General features: G+C 36.7%; 1 protein-coding gene across 1 annotated transcript in view; it reads right to left on the bottom strand.

Moving 5' to 3' along the window:
• Positions 1–1,100: 1,100 nt before the first annotated feature.
• LOC140335727 (voltage-gated delayed rectifier potassium channel KCNH8-like) overlaps positions 1,101–21,833 on the bottom strand; it is a 242,983-nt gene continuing 222,250 nt past the window's right edge. Inside the window, exons 12-15 of the mRNA XM_072418627.1 lie at positions 18,056–18,393; positions 5,736–5,842; positions 5,184–5,227; positions 1,101–4,538 (exon numbers count right to left, since the gene is read on the bottom strand). Of these exons, the coding sequence (XP_072274728.1) occupies positions 3,789–4,538; positions 5,184–5,227; positions 5,736–5,842; positions 18,056–18,393 (1,239 nt within the window). The 3' untranslated portion in view covers positions 1,101–3,788. The remainder of the gene's footprint in view (positions 4,539–5,183; positions 5,228–5,735; positions 5,843–18,055; positions 18,394–21,833) is intronic.

The raw sequence follows: 21,833 nt of genomic DNA, 5'->3' as shown, positions 1-21,833 counted from the left end.
GGCAGTCTAAAGAAGATATATATAACTGACATAACAATATGTAGGGTGTCCAGTGTGTTTTTACTCTTGTTTGTCACTTCAGCCTGCCTAGACATGTAGCATAGAGGGGTCCCGCACCTACTATCATCCAGCCAAAGTACTCTGACAGTGTCACGTTTTACTTGGAATGTGGGAATGTTTATGTGGGATTTAAAGGTCCATCTGTACTCAGTGTGAACCTTTGCCCACACTATGTACACTAATGTATTTACATATTTTAGGCCGTAAAAAGTAACTTAAAACAAGTTCTTATTCACATACTTCCATTCTGCAGCTACAGGCATTGTGTAAATGTTTATACCCGTATCTTAGCAGATCTTTCCAAGCTGATAGAAACTGGCTGAGTCCCTGTAAAGATCTTTAGGGATCAATTACTTCACAGTACAACTGGCTACATAGATTAGGAATTGCTTATTTCTCCTTTACTGTGTGTTAAAAATAAGCAATAATTTAAAGTTCATAGTCCGGGCACATGTGCACCTTTATTCACACAACCCCAAACCCCCCCCGCAAATGTTCTTCTCGAGGCTTATGACTTCACCTATGTAGCTTATGACTGGCTTAACCAGTTAATTATGTATACCTATATAATGTACATTCTAATATTACCCAGTACTATATGGCTCATTCCATTCCAACACTGCCCTTTCCAACAAAGTTTCCCCCAAACACAGAAACATGAAAGGAAATTTGCTCAGCATATAATTTTGGATCAGGTCATTGTGTCAGGCCATCAGTGCAGAAGTTGCAGGAAGAGTCTGAATAATACAGCAGTAACTGATTATGTAAAACCCATATTGGAAATAAACGTATTTGACTTTGATTACACCACAGTAGCAGAAGTTCTTGAATAGCAGTAGTCATTTATTGAATGATTTTACCTAGTTGTCTCAAGTAGCTCTTTAAAATGAGTCACCTACATTTTTTTAATGTGTTTCCTAAACTGTGATATGTGTGCCCCATATGGTACTTCTGATATGTAGAATTTATGCTTTGGTCTTTCAAATTCAATACAGGCTAGTTCTTGGAATTAATAAATATGCAAAATAAACTCCAACAGGTAGAGTTCAATCATTTATAAAGACAGGAGGGGAATTTTAGAAATACATACACACATTAGGAGGGCACTGACAACAAATGTACAGAGGTTTTAGTGTCTTTTACATACACTAGCACATAAACAGGGGATACTTGGCAAACATGATGTTAAACGGTATACAGAAAAAAATAGAGCTGAGAAACAATGCTAGAAGCAATTACAGTACTGATCATGCGACCTCCAACAAAGAGTATTGTAAGGGAATTAAAAGGGTTATGTTGCATTGACTGTATACAAATATCCTCCCAGGAATGGTGTAATTAAAATCCTAATGAGCTTGGAAGCTCTCCAGACCTTACACCTTCAAAGACAATATTTGTTAAAAAGGTCTGATTTCTTCACATAGCTGTGTATCCTGTCATCCTCTCAGATCTCCAGGAGATGTGCATTAAAATAAATTGAGGAGGAGAGGCAGCAAGGCATTTGACCTTAGGGGAAATAATAACGTCTTCTTCACCCCATTCTTTGTAATGACGGCATTCAATTAGATGTCTTATTGTGAGTCCAGCGTTAGATAACTACAGCACAGCTGCAATTATTTACTTGGATATGTGAAATTGTCTCTGAATAAAAACCAAAGAATTAAACTGTACAAAACTGGCAAGGTGAGAAGATCCATGATGAGGATCCTTAATACTTACAATACCTAATGATTTACATTTTCTATGCATTAACCTGATTTCAAGAGGTTATTTCTATGCAGGTGGGTGCTGAAATCAGAATCATCATCTAGCTTCCTAAAGCCAAACTCCAGGCAAATGGTAATAGAAAACCCACTGAATAATGCAGCTCTGCGATTACTAATACATAAATAAGTGTATTTTATTTTAAGGTGAGTACCTGAATTTGGTTTGGTATCAGGAGCTTGCAATCCCTGTACAGAGAAGTAGCACAAACAGCCAGTCTTATTACAGTGCCATGGGTATGTTAATAGGAGAGTGACAACATGATGAGCTCATTATTGTCCTCTTTCTGCTTGTTCCACAATCAAGAGTTTTTCAGGACTTTCAAGGCACAATCAAATGCATAAAAACATTATTTCAAATGTAATAAAACATACATTCCATGATCCATTTTAATATATATGTGCATGAATTCATTCCCATCTGTTATTCTTGGCACATTTTGTAGTTCTTCAGAATTTTCCATTAGAGATTCAAGAACTGTGTCAGTAATAATAGATGGGAATGAATACATGTGTGCACATGATTGTGGAACAAGAAAGGATACATATTGTGTTGGGGCATGGCACTGTCACATTGGTTTCCATCCTATATAAGTGTGTCTTCTGCTTTTATTGTTCAGTGACAGGTTGAGGCAAGATAAGCAGTTGTAAGTCTCAAAACTGGCCGGACAGAAATACAGTACAAACTTCCTTCTAATTTTATAACATCTTTGTGTTTTTCGATTTATCTAGAGTTCAGTTGATGGGACACAGACTGAAAAACAAAAACCATGAAGGGTCTTAACCATTCCTAATTTGTCCAAAACAACCAAAAGATTGTGCTTTACCTATGCTGTAACATAGGAATTTTTATGGCAGCTTCGAGGGTATCACTGCTGAATGTGTTGATGCTATATAAATACAGTACATAATCGCATAATAAAACACCAGCATACATACTTCAACAATCCGGCTGTTCCACAGATGTCTGACACAAATATGGGAATGCCCTCTCTGTGTAAGATGTGATACATTTATATACATTATATAATGGAAATACTTTTCTCTAATTGTCAATTATTAACAAGAAAAGATTTTAATATATTATCTTTATTAAAGCAAAATAAATAGATTCTTCCAGTTGCTCAGATATACCTTCTCCCAGAAAATGCTCCATGCGTTGCACAGCATGCACTTTTAATTTGATCTTTTTTTTTTCTTTTTTTTATTGTACATATTTCCCTGCCAGAGGGCCAAGCAACACAGCTGAAGAATGTGCTTATATGTCCCCTCTAGCAATGAAAGGGCTTGAATAAATTTCTCTGCTTTGGAATGACAAAAAACGAAAAAAAAAAAAAAAAAGTTTAGTATAAACCTTCAAGTAGCAAATATAGAAAAATAAGGTCCTTTTCTCTACTCAAAAAAAGAAAGAAAGAAAGAAAGTTTAAACCATCCAGAAATGTTCCCTTTTAAAATATTTGGCTCAAACTTGTATTCCTAAAAGTTGTTTAAATTCATATCATGCTATAAGAAACAATTAGTTCTATGTCATATATCTTCTGAAAATCACACAATACCTTTGTTCCCCTGGTGTACTAGATCTGGCCTGCATCATAAAAAGGTAAATTTAGAGTCCATAGCTAGCAAGCTCTATAAATTTGTAATGCTTTTTAAATTTAGTGTGAAGTTAAGGAATGATTTGACTGTAAACAGTTTTAGCTCAATGTTTTTTCATTACAAACAGTTGATTTTTCTCCTAAATAAATTGTGGGATTTTTTTGCAAAATAAAAAAAATTGAAATATTGTTTCTCCCGTTGCCTAATTAGCAGCATTGTGGCAATGAGAAAGAAAACTGGCAGTATTTTTAAACATTCTGTTGTCTTAGAGAGTTTTATCCTACAGTAGCTTGGTCAAGCCTTGGAGAGCTACACTTGGGTAACCATCTCCATGGTCAGTGCTTTGGCTTCACCATGGCATTCTCCACCTTACACATTGGTACCTTCATCATCTATAAATCTTATGATGTCTCCTTGGGAGTCTCCAGATGAACTATGGACCAGCTCCAAAGCAGCGGGGGATGTCTCTTTATAGTCTCTTGACATTAGACCCAAAAGGTCAACCACTCTGTCCTTTACTGGGTCAGCATCTTGAGGGCTACACAATGATCTTCTGGATGTGGAACTTGGGCTGAACTTCTGTACTTCATTCTGTTTGTTTGATGGTTGGTGAGCAGCCATTACTGGGGATGAATTGCTATGGGATACCTGGCTTACATGGTTCATTTGTGTTTGAGGGAAATGGCTATGACAAGGAGACAGAGACTGATTTACAGTCAGAGGACCACAGCTCCTAAGCTGTCTGTGGTGGGGACATGAATGTCTAAGGAATGAATCCAGAGAAAGTGCAGGGTGAACGTTCTTTCTGCACAAATTCTCTGTCTGGACTGCCTGAGATGGCTGGGGTAAAGCATCCATCCATGCTGTGTTAGATTGCGCTCCATCTACCCTTGTCTGACCAGGACAAGAAGATCCAACAAGGCTTGGAATTGTAACTTGCGACTGTTGCCCACTACAAAAACCACTGCTGTTACTGTAAGTGTTATTGAGGCTAGGAGTGAGAAGACTTGCTGAGGGAGATGTTACAAAGTTCTGATTCAGAAGCACTGGCTTCATAAGCTGTAGCATCTCATTCAGGTCCTTACTCAGTTGGGTAACTTGCTGAGAAAGGGCAGTCATCTGGGGTTGAAAATAAGATAGGTGCGTGAGAAGACAATAAAATACATATTGCAATACAGAATACTTACAATGGAATGTATCAAAAAGGTAACACACATAAGAGATGTGCAAAATATTAAATCCTATTCAGTGATCTTAGATGGGTATACTACCCAAAAGAATCCTGTATCTCAAACCCTTCTGTGACCTCAATTTCTTTTATTTCCCAGGTGAGAATAAGGAATAGTGTTTCTGTGCTCTATTTATAACTTAATAATAAACAACTAAGTGGTAAATTATGGAAAAAAAGGTTTGTTTTAGTCAAAAAAGAGAAATAAAAATAGAGAAAAGTTAAACCAAAGCCAACAGCACTATTCACAGTGCATGAGACATTACAACTTGCTATTCAATAAAAGTATTTAAATTACATTTTCTATGAAGTAATATTTTTTTGGCACATATAACATATGAAAAAAAAAATTCCACAAGTATGCTATACCTGCAGATCCAATGCCATGCAAAAAATGTTGTGCATGGATCTGCTTCATATTGTGTTTAGGTGTGGTGCCAATGGCCAAGTATTACCAACTTATTATACATTGCAGTCTCTCCATTTAGCTATAAAAAATACTTGGGTCTAAACAAATAATTTCAAGAAGACCTCACCTCCTGATTCAGTTTTACAATACTCTTCCTGGTTTCCACATTTTCTGTAAGAAAAATATAATGCATGATAGTTTCCACTGTACACATTGCTCATCACACAACATTATTTACAGAACTTTAGAGACATGTGCATAACGATATTGGATAATTTTAATTATTTTGTTCTTGGTGAATATTTTTAGTTGGGAGGAAAGATGACTTTTAGATGCAGTATTTAAATAATGGTTTATGTTATTATCCAGCATATGATAGCTTTCATACTTGTCATATATAGCACTCAAAACCCATCTTTTCAAACTTGTCTACTTGTCTTCTTCTGGCTCCTAAAGCCCTCACTAATTACATATCATTCCATATCTCCCCTACTATTGTGTGATACTTCCTCACCTCCTAGATTGTAAGCTCTTCAAGTGATATGTTGAAATGTAAAAATGTATTTGCTACAAGAACTTGCCTAATATTTTATTGCACCCAAAGGATCGTTATGTCTTTTTAGGTTTACAGTAGTGAGGACTGTGCATGCACTTTATATTGACTGTATATTAACCTTACCTGAGTTGGAACATCTGGGTGAGTTTTCTTGGCTTAGTGATTTGGTATTGAAGTCAAATGTCTGAGTAGTGGGTGAGCTGCATTCATTCTCAATGCCATCTACAAACCTGTAAAAGTAGAGAATTAGAGTGCATTCTCAAACAGGAATAAGAAGAATTAGATAAATAGGGTGAATCATTCAATATCTATTTACGAATTACCTTGGATGAAGAAAATTATTGGGGATCTTATTCAGGAACAGTAGAAATAGTTATATCCAATATGTATATCAAAGCGTTATACAGTAGTTATCAAAAAACAATACAAGGCTGAAGGTAATTATATCGGTGACATGGATGATAAAAACCTAGCAGTTGGACCCCCTTTTCTTTTTTTCACATAGGACTTTTTCTGGTTGTGTTAGGTCTATATCTCTGATACCCACAAAGACATCTTTCAAAAGTTGTTTTGTTCATATCCCATACAATGTGGCTTACCATATGCTACTTGGTGTAATTTACAGAAATTGCATTAACAAGACCATTTTACATGGTTGTTGTGTAGTACACCCACACTGCATGTAATGAAAGATGAATTAACAAATATTAGTCCTATGGCTAATTACCTAAATATAACAATTTCATGTAATTTTACTGGAAGGAAATTATACAGGGTGGATGAGAAATAATAGTAATAAAATAGGTTATTGCAGTTTTGGAATGGTTAATATGTTATATTGACCATGTGATCAAACTTTTTCTAGGTCTTAATCTACGCCCAGATTGATGTTCTAGTTGTATTTATGTATTTGCTGACCTAAATGCAGTGCCCATAATAGCAATACAAAAAGTAACGTAAATCACCAAGTGGGTTATTAAAAGTTCTGCATTCATGCAGCTGCGGAAGAATATCTGATACTCCTAAGTCTACAAGATACAAGCCAGTTGTTTTCTATTGATTTACTCACTTACTTTTTTCATAAATAATGCTATTTTTTGTTTTCACAAGATTATTGATTTTTAAGTAAAACTGTGGTGCTGATTTTTAATGAATAGATACTGGGTAGAGCAGGCTTTAGAACCTTATGATGACTGTTTAGGTTCACCAGAACTATGGAGAGCATGTATATTATATGTTTCAGCATTCAAATTTCTATTGACAGTTACATTAGCAGTATGTCTGTTGTGGAGTTGTGTAAGGACATGGACTGATGATGATTCTTTGCTGCACAATAAATGGTACTTGAAAGGCTCGGTGATATTTTTTGTAGTATCACCTTGAGAAAGAATGCTCAATCTAGTAAAAGACATCACAAGGAGGTCCAGATCAGCCACAATCACAACGGTGCTCACTCAAAACAGTACACATACCATACATAAGTGGTACTTCTTTACTACTGAAGTGCTTCTGAACCAAATAGGCTACCTAGATCCTGAGTATATGAAAGTCCCGCCACCCAGACCAATGCAACTTCCAAAGCCTTCCTCATAAGGGACTGTTTGCAACCTTTGAACTTTATAGTAATTTGGATAGGACTTTACATAAATGTTTTCAGCTGAACCTGGAGGGTTTATATATAAATAGGGTGTATATATATATTCTGAAGTATAGATGAATATTTAGGATGCACACTGAGAGCACAGCCTACCTGCTCTATAAGTCAGTTTTTTATCCTGGTAGTAAACGTGTCCACCAAATCCCTTTTGTTGGTAGCCAGGTGATCTGAGAATATATTGAAGATGTATCAGAGGCATTTTTAAATACACCCGTTGTAGTCTCATTGCTGTCTCCTATATAGAGACAGCCTGATGTGAAGACATTGATTTCTATAGCCCGTAATGACTTTTATAGTCAGCCTTGCCAGTATGATTGGTGAGTGGCTGTAAGGTAAGTTAGACCACACTTCACAAGTACACTACCACTGACTCTTTGGTGAGCAGTAATAAGGATTGTGTCAACAGGTTTTTGTTGAGTGCGAGTGTGCAACTCACCTAAACAGGTTAAATGCAGGTCAAAAGGTGATCAACTACACCCCTTCAATGACTTCTGAATGATCTCCTAAGCATGGGCAACTAATGCCAAAAAACACAAGCCCCACAACAGTCAACAAAGGCTCATTATGAACATTACAAACTAACTGTACAGCCTTCTAGATCTACTAACAATTATATAGTACAAGAGCCTGTCTGATTGGATACATTACCTGAAGTTGGATAAACCATCTAAAGTTGATTGTACAAAAATTTTAGAGTCAGATTTGGCCATGTTCAGTGAGCTTTAGACCCTGCTGCTGTGGACTATGTAGAGCTCAGAAGAAAGTACATTGCTGATTTTAGCATAGTTGTTCTACTTCCACATTATCATTATTAGCTCATTTTATTTGTTGCCTGTAGTTTTTTTTATTCCTTATTACAATATTTTATTGTACAATGTGTTATATTACATTATTTATTGCTATTATATTATACCAGAGATCTTCAGCCTGTTTGTGTTTATTTAGTATATATTCAACCCGTACACAGGAAGCTGATAAAGATGGCTATTGCTAACTACCAGACATGATTTAAAAAGCCAAGTTTCTATGGTAATTCCTGAACTCTAATTCCGTCCCTTTGCTCATCATTTCACAGATTTTAGCTTTCTTGCACACAGAAAATCATTGCATATTTTATTTTATTCTCAGGGTTGCTCATCATTCATTGCAGCATGGTGATGACCATCTTTTCTGTTATGTCTGGCACAGCAACAAACTGCAAAATAAAGCAATCACATAGAGATTACTCCCATTTGGATAACGCAGCTTGAATTTTCCTATACTGGAAATGCTCAGTCTGTGTTTACTTACAGAATGATTTTCTCTTTGGTAGTTATGGAAACCACCTACAATGAGTTCTGTCTTACTTGCTGCTTGAGTAATTAGAGTTTATGATTTTCTATTGAGTAATTAGACAGCCATAAAATATTATATATTCAGAAGTCAAGCTGAATGCGTATGATTAGAACTGAATGATCAGTTGGCAACTTCCTTTAAAAATAGCACTTTGCTTAGGAAGTTTTACAACGATTCACAAAAACATCGGAGTATAAATCCTGCTTGTGTGCTATGTCCAGAAGCTGTATTAAAAATCAAGTGTAAAGATTTCTTTCCTTATAACAAATCAAAGCGAACTAACCTACACTATTTTTGACATATGACAGAGAAGGGCCGACATAGCTATCAAATAGGGTTTTGCTACCTTGGAAACTGCCCTCGCATCATTCAGAGGAAAGCTGCCATAGACTGCTCATGACACTGGCTTAGCCAGTCCAAGCTTTATTAAATATAATTAAACAGTGCTGTAGTGAAAAATGTTCACCTTTGTTCAGTTCCAATGTTTTATGTATCATGATATATTAAAAAAAATCATTACGACTTTAATTTCGGTAAATACAACCTTAGATGAACAATTGTACATGATATTTTCTCATTATTTACTTGACAAAGACAAAATGTAGAAGTTGTGTATGAAAATAAGTACACCCTTATCACTGCCATAGGAATTAAGAGGGTAAGTAATACCAAGGAGTCGCTAATTAAAATGTATGTGATTAATTATCAGCAAATGTGATCACTTCAATAAAAGCAGAAGTTTTCCCGTCAGAGCATGTGCATACCACACATCACCTTTATCATTATAGGGGTTTACAAAAAGCCTATACCAAGTTTATTTTATTTTTTATGCTATTTCCACACATGTAAAGTGTATGTGAAAGTTTTAGTTTTAAATCAAGTGTTATTGCTTACTGTGTCCCATGTACAGATTCAGATTCCAAACCCAGTCAATGAAACATAACGTAAGAGAAATTCTTTTTTTTTCCTAAATTAAAGAATTGTCATGAGAGGAGCAGATAAGTAAAAATCTTTCAGTGGAGACAAATATTCTGGCAACAACTGCCTAAGATGAGAGCTCTCCTAAATTTAAGGGGATTTCCTCCTATTTCCCACTGTGTTTCCAAAGTAGGAAGTGGACGCAAATGTCCCTAGCATGACAATAAAGTCATAAAACCTATTTTTATTTTAAGTTGTCATTTCTGACCTGGTTATTAGCACTACGTATTGTCTGGTGGATCTGGTTTTCTTCCTCTAATATTTCAGAATCACTGACCCAGAATAAATATGCAGCTCATGCAGCTTATGACCACACAATTTACCAGCCAATAGCATGTTTGCTTCAGGTATGTGACTGAAGATATTGAATCCAAAAGATCAGCTTTATATCCAAGCAATTAGCATTAAAATGAGTTCAGCAATGGCAGTTTTCATTATCTCCAAGTAGTAGGTCCATTGATGCATTGATTTGTGTTTTTGAGTTCTTTTGGGTGGATCTCCTGTTTTGGATTCATTGACAATATGGAGATCAGAGAAAGAAAAAACATTTATGAAAATAGGAGAAGAAAAGCTTCACTAAGCACTCCAGACCAGCAGTCCAAAGCTAGGCTTTAGGAATATCGCCTGGACATGCTGTTTATTTAAGCTTGGATATAAAACTTGGCTTGAGATTATTAACTACCGTTTTTTTTTTTTGTTTTTTCATTTTACACACTATGATACTGGCTTTAGACCTTGGTTCCCTTTTGGTAGTGCCAAAGGAGAATATGTATAGGATTTGTTATTGACATCTTTTAAATTTAGAACAAATTACCAATCTTGAGTGGAATACGGGCTTCCCAAATTTAGTAGCACAATAGTTAACTTTAGTGTTATGTGCAATCTACTGTCTTTCCAGTCTTTCTGCATATTGATCTCTTGAAACCACTGGTGGAGCTTGGTTACCATTTCAGTGCAATCCTAGGAAAAAGAAAACACTATCACAAGCTTCTGTTGTTGGTCTGGACTTTTTTTAGGATCACTGATTTCATCAGTTTTGGCTATCTATCATTGCATAAATAGAGACCAGTATATGGAAGCTGCTAAATTAGCGGAGTTAAATTTACATATTTCCCTGCAGAAAGCAAATATCTGTTTATAAAGCTTCAAGATTTTGCAGTCATGAAGATGTCCTTCACCCACGAAATGCCTAGCAGCAATCTGCTCATCTGAGAGGTGCTGCTGCCTCTTTTGATGACCATTACAGGGAGCCATGACCTTTGCTTCACAGCATATAAACTGTCCTTTCATCAGCGCATACAAAAGATAGAGGTTAACAAACCTATTTCATACCTATAAGTAATCATATATAGTAACCAGTCTTGAGCACTGAAAGGGCATATGTCCTTCTATTCTGGAGAGCACTCAAAAATAAGTCCTTTTCTATTAATGTAACAGTGGCTTAGACTAGAAATGATCTATTTCCTAAATCAGATCTTTTAGACATAGAATAATACATTTGTTTGGCTGGGTTATGACAAAAATGATGCCTCTGCCACTATACCTAAAGCTGTGAATATTTTGTCTCCTCTTCTTCCTCCTTCCTGCCTTCATAAAAATGATAAAACCACTAAACAATACAATTTTTATTACATTTCATTACACAATCCAATGACATTAATATTAGGTATCTGTATTACAGGCAGGTCATAGATGATGGTAAAGGTTAGCAGTGTCCTATCCATAGCTTCCTGAAAACAAGAAGCTGTGGTAACCTCAGGGATGAGCGAGAATGCCTCTTGCATTCTTGCGCAAATTTCCTCGAACTTCCGTTGGTTCTGCAAAACCATCAGAAGATCGAGGAAATTTTAACAGGGGGATTCACAGGATTCCCTGGGAATCCTCCTGTTTGCGATCCCTGGGGCACTAGGGGCTAATTAACCTCTAGTGCCAGGGATCCCACTCTGTTCTCCATGAATGCAGCCGCAGCTGCATTCATTGAGAAGATCCCCAGCACTAGAGGGTAATTAATCTCTGGTGGCTGGGGATCACACACTGTTCTCAATAATTCCGGCCACAGCCGCATTCATTGAGAGGATCCCCCGGTACTAGAGGTTAATTAACCTCTAGTGCCCCGGGATCACAGTGGATTCTCAGGGCTGCAATCATTCTTGCAGCTCTGGGAATCCTGTTTGCGATCCCCAGCACTAGAGGTTAAATGGGGACAGTATCCCTATTCAAAACCTCTAGTGCTCCTTGATTGGTTGAGGAAAGATTTCCCCAGCCATTCAGAGAGCACTAGAGGATTTGAATGGGTAGACTTGTGACCCATTAAACCTCTAGTGCCGGGGATCGCACACTGGGCTAATCAATGAATGCAGCGCCGGCTGCATTCCCCCTCAGCTCAGCCTGCAATCTTTTTTTTTTAAATTTAAGCTCGATCTGTGAATTTACAGTGGCCATTTTTGCTTAGAATTTCGGTAAGTGAGAACAGCCGTATTCGCTGTGAGATCGAGTTTTAAAAACTTGTTTGCTCATCCCTAGGTAACACCCATATGCAACGCTTATTCTCCATGATTGAACTAAATAATTAACTAAAATCCAATGACATTATTATTAAGTATCTGTATTACAGGCAGGTCATAGATGATGGTAAAGGTTAGCAGTGTCTTATCCATAGCTTCCTGAAAACAAGAAGCTGTGGTAACACCCATATGCAATGCTTATTCTCCATGATTGAAATAAATAATTAACTAAAATCCAATGACTGAAAGGGGTTCACAGTTTATCTGTGGATGAGAGGTGATGCAGTGAAATCAATGTTGGGGATAGACACAGACCTCCTTTTGGGCTAGGAAGTTGAATGTAAATACATTGTCACTGTCTCTGTATGCCAATGTTTTACAAACATTTCTACAAGGAATGTCCAAGGCTGTGAAGACAGAATTTTTTAAACCCAATACACGGAGCACCAGAAGAGTAGGCAAACTGTCAACCCAACAGTTCAGTTCTAAATATACCAACCCAAAGAGGGGGAGTGTAACTACATGGTACAAAATGACATCAATGCTCAAACTGGTCAGGGACAGCAACAATAAGGGCCCAGTCAGATTGCACTAGTATTGCTTTTATCCAAACAAAAGTATTATTGTATGACAGTCAACAACATGTGTGGGTGGCTGTGTAGCAGTGCAGCTGCCCTGGGCCACAGCCCATGTTGGCTATATAGCAAACCAGTTTTGTGAAGTACAGCAATCACGCAATTGAAAAGTAGATATTTTGTAAATGAAGAATACAATAACAAAAAATGTGGCCATGGTTACATTTTGCATAATAGGACCTCCAGGTTGTTAGTGGATACACAGGTTAATTGTATGGTTATGTCTGTTATAAGCACAATATAATATAAAGAGAATATATGAATAATTAATATGGGCATTTAGAAGATTCTATAAGTTCCAGATCACCTTTGGGCATTCCAACTAAGGTAAGGAGATCCCCAGTGAACAGCGTTTATACCTTTTATGTTCTCCTTTCTCTTTATTCTCTCTATTTGTTTTATCGTTTATTTTCGTCAGCAAATAAAGGAAACATAGACAAATATATACATAAAATAGGACTATACAGACCTAAACTAAAGAGGTACAATGGCCACAGGGCTTATTTTTCAGAAACAACAAGTGATTATGAGAAAGGTTACTGGAAAACAGGGGTGAATAAAATCTCAACGCTCATTAGAAGTCTGATGAAATGTGTATACAATACATGTTTGGTAATCCCAGGTAAGGCTGCAATGTAGGACTCCCATACTGCAAAAAAAGGGGTCAGCCTTCACTTGTTTATCCAAAGATGCTTCTCTCCAGTCCATTTGAAATACATGTTGTAACTTCTCTAAGTTTTCTCTCTATTTTATCTTTCTAACAGTGTCCTTTTTCTTGTCTTCCTCCCACACGTTGAATACTGCTATCTTCTACCGGTAGGTATACAATACCATTTTGGTGTATACTAGCAAATACTTGTACATTCAAAACTACAGGCTGAACAGTACACATGCATATCTGTGTCTCTGTGAAACAGATTGTCATTTTTGCTTGGCAGCAATGCCTCCCTAAACACAAGCAATTAGGTTACGACTGACGAGAGTACGTGAATAAAAATGTGTCCAGTGGCCCAAATACCTTGCCCAGCAACACAGGGTAACAAGGTGATTCTCCACTTCCTAATAAAAATATCCCAGTATTTTGTAAAATGCAGATCTTAGGATGGGTTTTTTTGTTGCTAATAAAAAAAAGCTCTGGTTTATGGTTACCATTCGAATAAACACTGAATAGTCATTTTAAAAAAGCTTCACTTAGAAAACCGAGAACACAACACACCACACCACAATCCAAGAATACCCTCCAGTTATTCATTAACTCCAACTTTATCTTATTACTAATTAATAGATTCATGCAATTTAATGTAATCCTGTGTGCCTTCCTAAACACTCTTCTAACGTCATACATTTGCACAGTTTGTATGTCAGGGGCTATGGAAATTGGGAAAACAGATATCTATACATATTCATTTTGACTAAGAATTCCATCTTCCTCCTGGTTTACTCTGCATGGCCTGCATACTGATCCCCATGCTCATTGTTAGGAACCAGTGCTCTCTATTTGCTTCAAGCTTCTCTGTATTATTATGTGAATTATTCAGCAGATCCATTCTGATTCTTTGCTAAGATCAACTAATGTTAGAAACATGGCCCATTTCTCTTCTGTTCTTTTTCACTATTCTCAATACGTCACTAGTCCAAAGTGTGATTTACAATTTCAAGTTCATGGTAATCAAAAAATTTATAACAATGATTTTATTCAATTGAGCTAGGCAAACACTGAATAATATTGTGTCTGCTGTCTTCTCTTGGATATCTGTATATCAAGGAGTTCAGTATTCAGAACAGCTCCCTGGCACCAGAAGCAAGTAACACTCATTCTACTATTCTGTGTAAGGCTCTGGTCAGCACCAATCCTCACCAGACACCAGCAATCTAGCAACCGCACTCTTCACCTATAGCAGCCCCTGCACAGCCTCGGGAGATTGGTTGCGTCTCCCAGCACTTGGTTGCCCCCAGGACTTAGTGCACAAGGGATGGTGTCTGGGGATGGGCTGGCAGCAAGCCAGGAGCTCACAGATAAAGCAGTACCAAGATTCCAATAGAGACCAGTCCAGAATACAGTCCAGAATACAGAGCAGAGGTCATACACAAGAGATCAGTCCACCAAATGAAGTACACAAGGACAAAACACAAGCAGAGTCGGGGTCACAGGCCAGGGTCTGTCCAGGCAGCATAAACTGGCAATATCAGAAACAGGCAAGGTCAACAACAAAAAATCAGACGATAAGTCTCCAGCACAGATTAGCCCAGCTAAACGCTACAACAGGCACTGGTCAATGGAAGCAGAGATGCTTTAATGTCTCGGCAGCCAATAGCAGTGCAGGACTGAATCGGAGCTGAGCAGCCTCTAGAATCCCCTTCAGCTGTGCACAGCCTAACAATGGATGCTGGGGATGCCATAAATCCATCAGGCTGCACATGTAAAGGAAAGCAGGGGCTGCTGGTATCCCAGTTCTCCTGGCTGCCGCAGTTGACATTACTGGACAGAACAGACAGTGTTTATTACCACGATGGTGCACAGCACAGAGTCGCCGGACAGATGAGCATTTCCTAACATTCTGTCTGTCTGTCAGTTCTTGTATTCTTATTCTAGAGAATAGCTCTTGTTATTAATTAGCTGGTGTAGGATGGTCTAAGTGCTCAGATGAGACAAATAGCTGATCACAGCAAGGTTTTAATGACCCTAATCACATAAACTTACAGTTATCCTTCAAGCAATGCAATGTGCATAAAAAATGGTATGGACTTCTGCCCATTAAACCATAATAAGCATACATTGTCATACATATAGAATAATGAATGGTATAATATTATTCTATATACTCTGTGTTATTACTGATTTGGCTCTACATTACTATTACACACTATTACTTATTAATTTCATCATCCATACAATTTCAGCAATTTCATGGTTTTGGTTGATATAGGGGCAGTTTTGATTTTCTTTGTGACTTTTATTGCTGTGTTACCTGGCAAAACTTGCAATTGTATAATCCACAACCAGAATATGTGTTCCTGTTCTGGGCTTTTAATTTACTTCACTGTAATTACTCCCAAAGTTGTGCCATGCAGGCCTTCTTCTGGGCCGTCAGACTAAAGCATGTCATTTTCTACACTGACCTAGTCACAGACAGGACTCTTATGGTGGTGGAGAACATTTATGGTTCTGTATTGCTATAGAGCTGCAGCAAGTACTGCAATGGTTTTATTTGGAATCAGATGTAATATAGGCAAAGGAATACTGAGTGTGAGAAGATTGCTGGCAGTAAGAAAAAGCAAAGGTTGGAGCCTAAGGGAGCAAATGCCTAAAATGATCATATTGACAGATAAGGCACTTTATATTCCAGGAAGAACCCTAGGGCTAAGTTCAGACAGAAGTTTGTGGGGCAGTTACTATTTTCTCATGGCCATAACCTGCACCTGTATTGCTTTCTGTGTCTCCAATTTATCTTCTGCATTTGTCTTTCTGACCATTGTCACTGGTACTAAAAGTGAGGGAAGACTCAAAATTCTTAGTCACCTGATAAGCAGGAGAAAGGAAAACTTGTGGGAACACTTGTTGTGCTCACAACGGTCTAAGAGAGATTTTTCCTAATTTCCTATCATGTCTATAGGGCATAAAGGGAAAAAAAACGACATAGCAAAAGTTTGGATTTTCACATATCTTGTGTTGTATTTTGTTCCAATTTTAACTTACTGTTTAAATACCCAAAGGCTATTGAGTACCATAGTTTATTGTGAGAATCTTGGTCCAAGAGTCTGGAGATATGATGATGGACAACAATGTTCTATAGTTGAAAAGAATGTATAGATATTTGTGCATTGGCTGTTTAAACTCATTTTTCCATTTCTTTTTAATACATTTCCTCCTATTCCTATATGTCTTGTATAGTATATAAAGCAGAGAACAATCATGTTACAACCTCCTGCTGTTTTTCTATCACATTCATTTTTTTCTGCTCTGCAGATTTCGAAAGATTAACAATTTATTTAGCTTCAGTGGAGTTGTATTTTTCAATAAATTAACAGGTGGGTGTTCTTTTAATATTTCATGTATTGATGAAATGTAGAGTTTGTCTTTAGTAAAAGCACATATCTTCAAAATGCTGCTGGCAATGCAAATTATTTTATAAAAGTGACTGGGAGATTTGCTGATTTGCAGGAATCAGAGTTTACACAGAACTGGGCTGCTTTATTTGAGGTGGATGATTGTGCATATTGAGTAATCTATACTGATTCACACAAATGAATCTCAAATGTGCACATGTTGGGAGAGGTGAGTGGAATGGAAAAAGTCAGATAAATCAGGAAATCTCTCCAGATTTACAAATGCTAAGTCAAATTTCAATATAATTTATTTATTTATTTATTTAGTTATTTATTTATTTCAATATAATTTAATTTATTTACATATAAATATTTAAATTTAAATTTAAATGTTTATTTTTAAAATTATTATTTTTGGTGAAAAATGACTAGATTACTAGTTAGCCAATTTCTGGAACCTTGGACAGCTTAGGGGATGTCTGAATTCATTTCATTGTTCTGTTCTGTTCACCTCTAATTATGCTGAGTAAACATCTGAATATTTACCTCACAATTGTAAAACTGTGTATAACTGGAACTAACTCCAGTGATTTTACTCAGTTAACAGTCACATTATGAGCAATTAGCTAATTTCTGTAGCTCTATAGCTCATAATCTATAACTAGAAATATTTGCTGGAATTTCATTTGGTTAACACTTTGTATGGCTTGAATAGCTCAAATTCAAGTTCAACTGACCTAGAACATAAGCAATAGTCAGTGACGGAAGGACAGACAAATATACTGCATGGTAAAGTAAACCATACCCATCATAAACACACAGAATTGTGCTTTAGTAGCATGAGATAGTTTTTATTAACATTTGTATTTTTTCTGTATTGATCACCCTCTTTTTCTCTATATATTCTTTTCTAATCTTTTATACTGTATTTTGAAATTATGCATTTGTAAATACCAAATTTTGTAAGGAGCAAAAATGTGGAAGCATTCATATTATAGGGACAATAATACCAGGGATCTCTAGTAATGTTATGTGACTTTTCTCCAGTCCATGTCCCTTGTGTCTGTAGCTTGCTAACAGTCTTTGACCATGTAGAATTCCCAACTTCCTTTACATGTCTGCAGTTATGGACAGCTCTCTATAGCATTACATTCACTGAATAATATGTCTGATTACAGATCTTTAGTGATGTCAAGAGCTAAGCCCCCTATTTTAAGTAAGTTGACCACCACTAGAATAAAGACTACTGTACCCAGATTTATGATCTAGCCGATTTTCTTCACTTACCTGGGGCTTAGAACAGGTGGAACATTGATACTGAATGCAGGAAGTTGTAGTTTGCAAGGTCTTCCTCCATCGCCTGCTGGGAACTTTCCTTTTTCTCCTGTACTTATAAGGTCTCCAAAGTTCTTGTCTGCTCTTTTGGTGGGAGTTTTGAAAGACCGCGGTGTCAATGGAGATAGCATTGGAGAGCTGTAGGCTTTAGGCAATTTTAGAGATGAATCTACAGGGCTTACACCCCTTGGACTAACTGGTAAGGGACATTTCTCATCATCTTCAAACTCATCATCTTCCAGGATGGATGGCAACTTCTGAATAACTCCTCCATTGCTCTCATGATCAATCTTAAAAAAAAAATTAAAACATTACTATCTGTGTAAGACAGAACACAACCTTTTCTCTATTCAAAGAAGTTGGCAAAAATATATTTTTAAAACATGATTCTAGCATAGGCATTAGGTGTATTGAACTGCTGAACTACTCAGTACTTTAAAAACACATTGCAAAAGCAATAAAACATAGCAATTCACACCAAACATATTAGAACAAAATCCTTAAGAATCCATTAACGTTAGTGAATGGCACACATTATTTTTTTTTACAGATCCAGAGATATTTGTAGCAGAATTGTATGCAAAACTTTCCCTGTCCCTTTAGGCCCACTAAATCAACTTCCTTGCCTTTTAATGCAATGCAAAAGTTCACAGCAACTGGAGGAATAGCGAAGTAGGTAAACAGGTCCAAAATGTGAGATTGAAATTGACTAAATAAGAAATCAAATGTTGATTTAAATTGCCCAGGTTTCTGGTATACAATGTTACAGATTATGCCCCATATATAAAACATATAAATAATATACTATGTTTGTCTTATAACTACATAACAAACAGAATCACAACATATAAACTGGCAATAGAGAACCCCTTGAAACACATAGTAACAATTTAATATTATTAGTATTATTATTAATAAATGTAATAATATGTATAATTATGCATAATATTTATATATATATATATATATATATATATACTATATATATGTATTATGTATAATATTATCTGCAATATTTTATCAGCCTACCGATTCTCTCCAGCCCCCCTGTAACTGGGAATAGTCGTGGCAGGAACATCAGTAATATATCTTGATCAGCTACTTGACTACAATGAGATCCTTAGGGTGAATTTCTGGTACTGGGGGCATGCAACAGAACTACTTTAGACAAAAAAAGTCTCAAAAAAAAATGAAAAAAGATAGCCAACACTGTCCTCTCATTAACACCTCAATACTACCTGGCTCACTGTTTACAACTAAAGTGATTTGGTTACATCATAAAGGAGAATCAGGAAGATTGTCGGCATCAGAAGACTGTGTGGGACAGCGCATGATGTGGCTATCCTCTACATATTGTTAAGTGAACCCCAAAATGCAATTGGGAGGGGAGACTGCTCGTTTAAGTACCTATGCAAAGCACTGGTCTTTGCTCTGAAACTGGACAACTTTGTTTTCCTCCTAAAAATTTGAAAACATGAAATATTGAAATATGAATTGCACAAATATAACTAAACCAGATAACAAAGGTAAATTCAATAAAGCACCTGTGAAGAAGTGTGCTACATTCTACAATGTAATAACCTATAGACAGCAGAAACAATAGAATTCTGTGTGTGTATTCCTCTAAAACTCCCCAATCTTTTTTGTATTGCCACAAAGCTGCCATCTGTTAACGGCAAATGATTCCCATTTTAGACCTGAAAAGATGTATCTTGTTAAAAGTTTGCCTTGTCTGTTCAGATATAACCCGTTTGATGGAAGGATATGGATAATTCAGGAGCAAGACTTAGTGAGTCCCCTTTTGACTTTTCAAAGTTTGGTAGTACTGTATATTGCACACAGTATTTCAAAATAACATAATGCTTTTCTTTGCAAAACAGTAAAAATTCCAGAACATTTATTCAAGAAGACATAACTTGTCCAAACTCGAACCATTCCCTCAATATTCAATGTAGCCAATCTATGCCTTGAAATCACAAAACCCTGTCATATCATTATCCTAACTATATTCTTGACTTTTTTTATTATACTGGGTTGACTTGTTATTTAATAGGGCTTAATCGTGTCTCTACAATTACCTTCCCAACAAAGATCCCCGCTGGGTCTGCTCGAACAATTCTATGAGCGGAGTCTTTCTGTATCGAATAATTACATCCCCACCAGCCTATTGTGCTTCCTTCTAGCAGTGGATCTGTATCTATGTGTAAAGATTCTAAGAATGCAGCTGTTGTGAACAGGAAGGAGCTTGCAGGGATGCATTTGCTGATTGCGCTCTGCCAGCAGACTCTTGCTCAGACCCAGCAGGGCATAGGGGAACTTGCTATGCCAAATAACTGCTTCATGATTACTTCCTTGCAAGTCAATACATCAGAGGCAGCTTATTCTCCTACTTTGAAATCAGTCACTTTATTCTGGCTACCATGTCTGGTTAACTAGTAAGTGTCCAGAATTTTTCTTTGGCAAACTTGCCTATGTGAGGGTCAATATAAAACAGGGTTAAAGAAAATCAGGGCATGGTTTTGCACAAAGATGGTTCAGGTTTGGTCAGTTGCTAGTGATCACGTTACATTTAAAAGATTTAGGTTTAGAAATATAAATTCCCTAATGACTAGTCTTATCTATGTGTTGTGGTGATTGAAGAATCCTCTTCCTGCAACAAGTGGAATAAAACCTGAAGGCTTGGGAAATCGTTATTGAGGTAACATACCTGCATTTATCCATACCCAGTTGATGCACCATCATCCAGAAAATCACACCGACCATTTATATAGTCATTTTTTTATATGCAGGCTTAGAAGCCAGTTCAGCAATATCAAGGAATATATGGTTTGAACCATGATGCATGAAATGACAGAAGAGACTTATTTATTACTATCTAAAGAAAGCAGCACTGTGCTTATACTGCAACCATAATCTCTTTTTCATTCTCCTACAATGAAAAAGACTGATAATTGGTTTTACTGGTGCCTCCACAGCTGCTTTCACATGGTAATAGCCCTGCTATATACGTGTTTAACTCCAATGCCAGTCATTACTTTTTTGTGTTCAAGAGTAGGATAGCCAGCACCTTGATTTTCAGTAACTAAAATAATCTATAAGGTCAGGAGTCCCTTCTGTACCTCCTCTGTCTAAGTAGTGGCCCTTGCTAGAGTTATCTGTAGGCCATATAGTCATTGTATTTGAAAGCTTTCTTTGTAACTATTTTCCTCTCTATTTACTCATTCTGCACATCTCCCTGCTGGTATCCCATACAGCTACATACCTGTTTTTTTTAGAATCCTATTTGTTTTCTTAGTTTGGGATTTATTTTTGTGATCCACTGTGTGCTATTGGGTTCTTGGATCCCATTTTCCTGTAGCTTTGGCTGCTCTGATTATATACATTGGGCCTTATTTATTAAAGATCTCCAAGACTGGAGAAGATTTTTACAATTATGGGTATATAGGACTAGGAGGCACATAGGGCTTTCCTCCAAGGAAGACTACTGTGCATTCCACTAAAAACATCTTTCCTTCCTGGACATTGAATGAAGGAGTTCCATCAAGACAGCCATTTGGGCCTCTTGTTTATTTCTCAGTGGAGAATAGATCTTGCTCTGCTTGCAACCATGGAGTTTAATAGAGCTGCTTCATGTTTATCCCTATCCTGTTATTAAATGTATGTTCTTTAGTATTACCCTCTGATTTATTTTGCTATATATATACTGCATGGAGGCACCAGGAAAACAGAA

The sequence above is a fragment of the Pyxicephalus adspersus genome, chromosome 7, assembly GCF_032062135.1.
Source record: "Pyxicephalus adspersus chromosome 7, UCB_Pads_2.0, whole genome shotgun sequence".
NCBI lineage: Eukaryota > Metazoa > Chordata > Amphibia > Anura > Pyxicephalidae > Pyxicephalus > Pyxicephalus adspersus.
The sequence above is the reverse complement of the archived record's forward strand: the minus strand, read 5'-3'. Positions and strand labels throughout refer to the sequence as shown.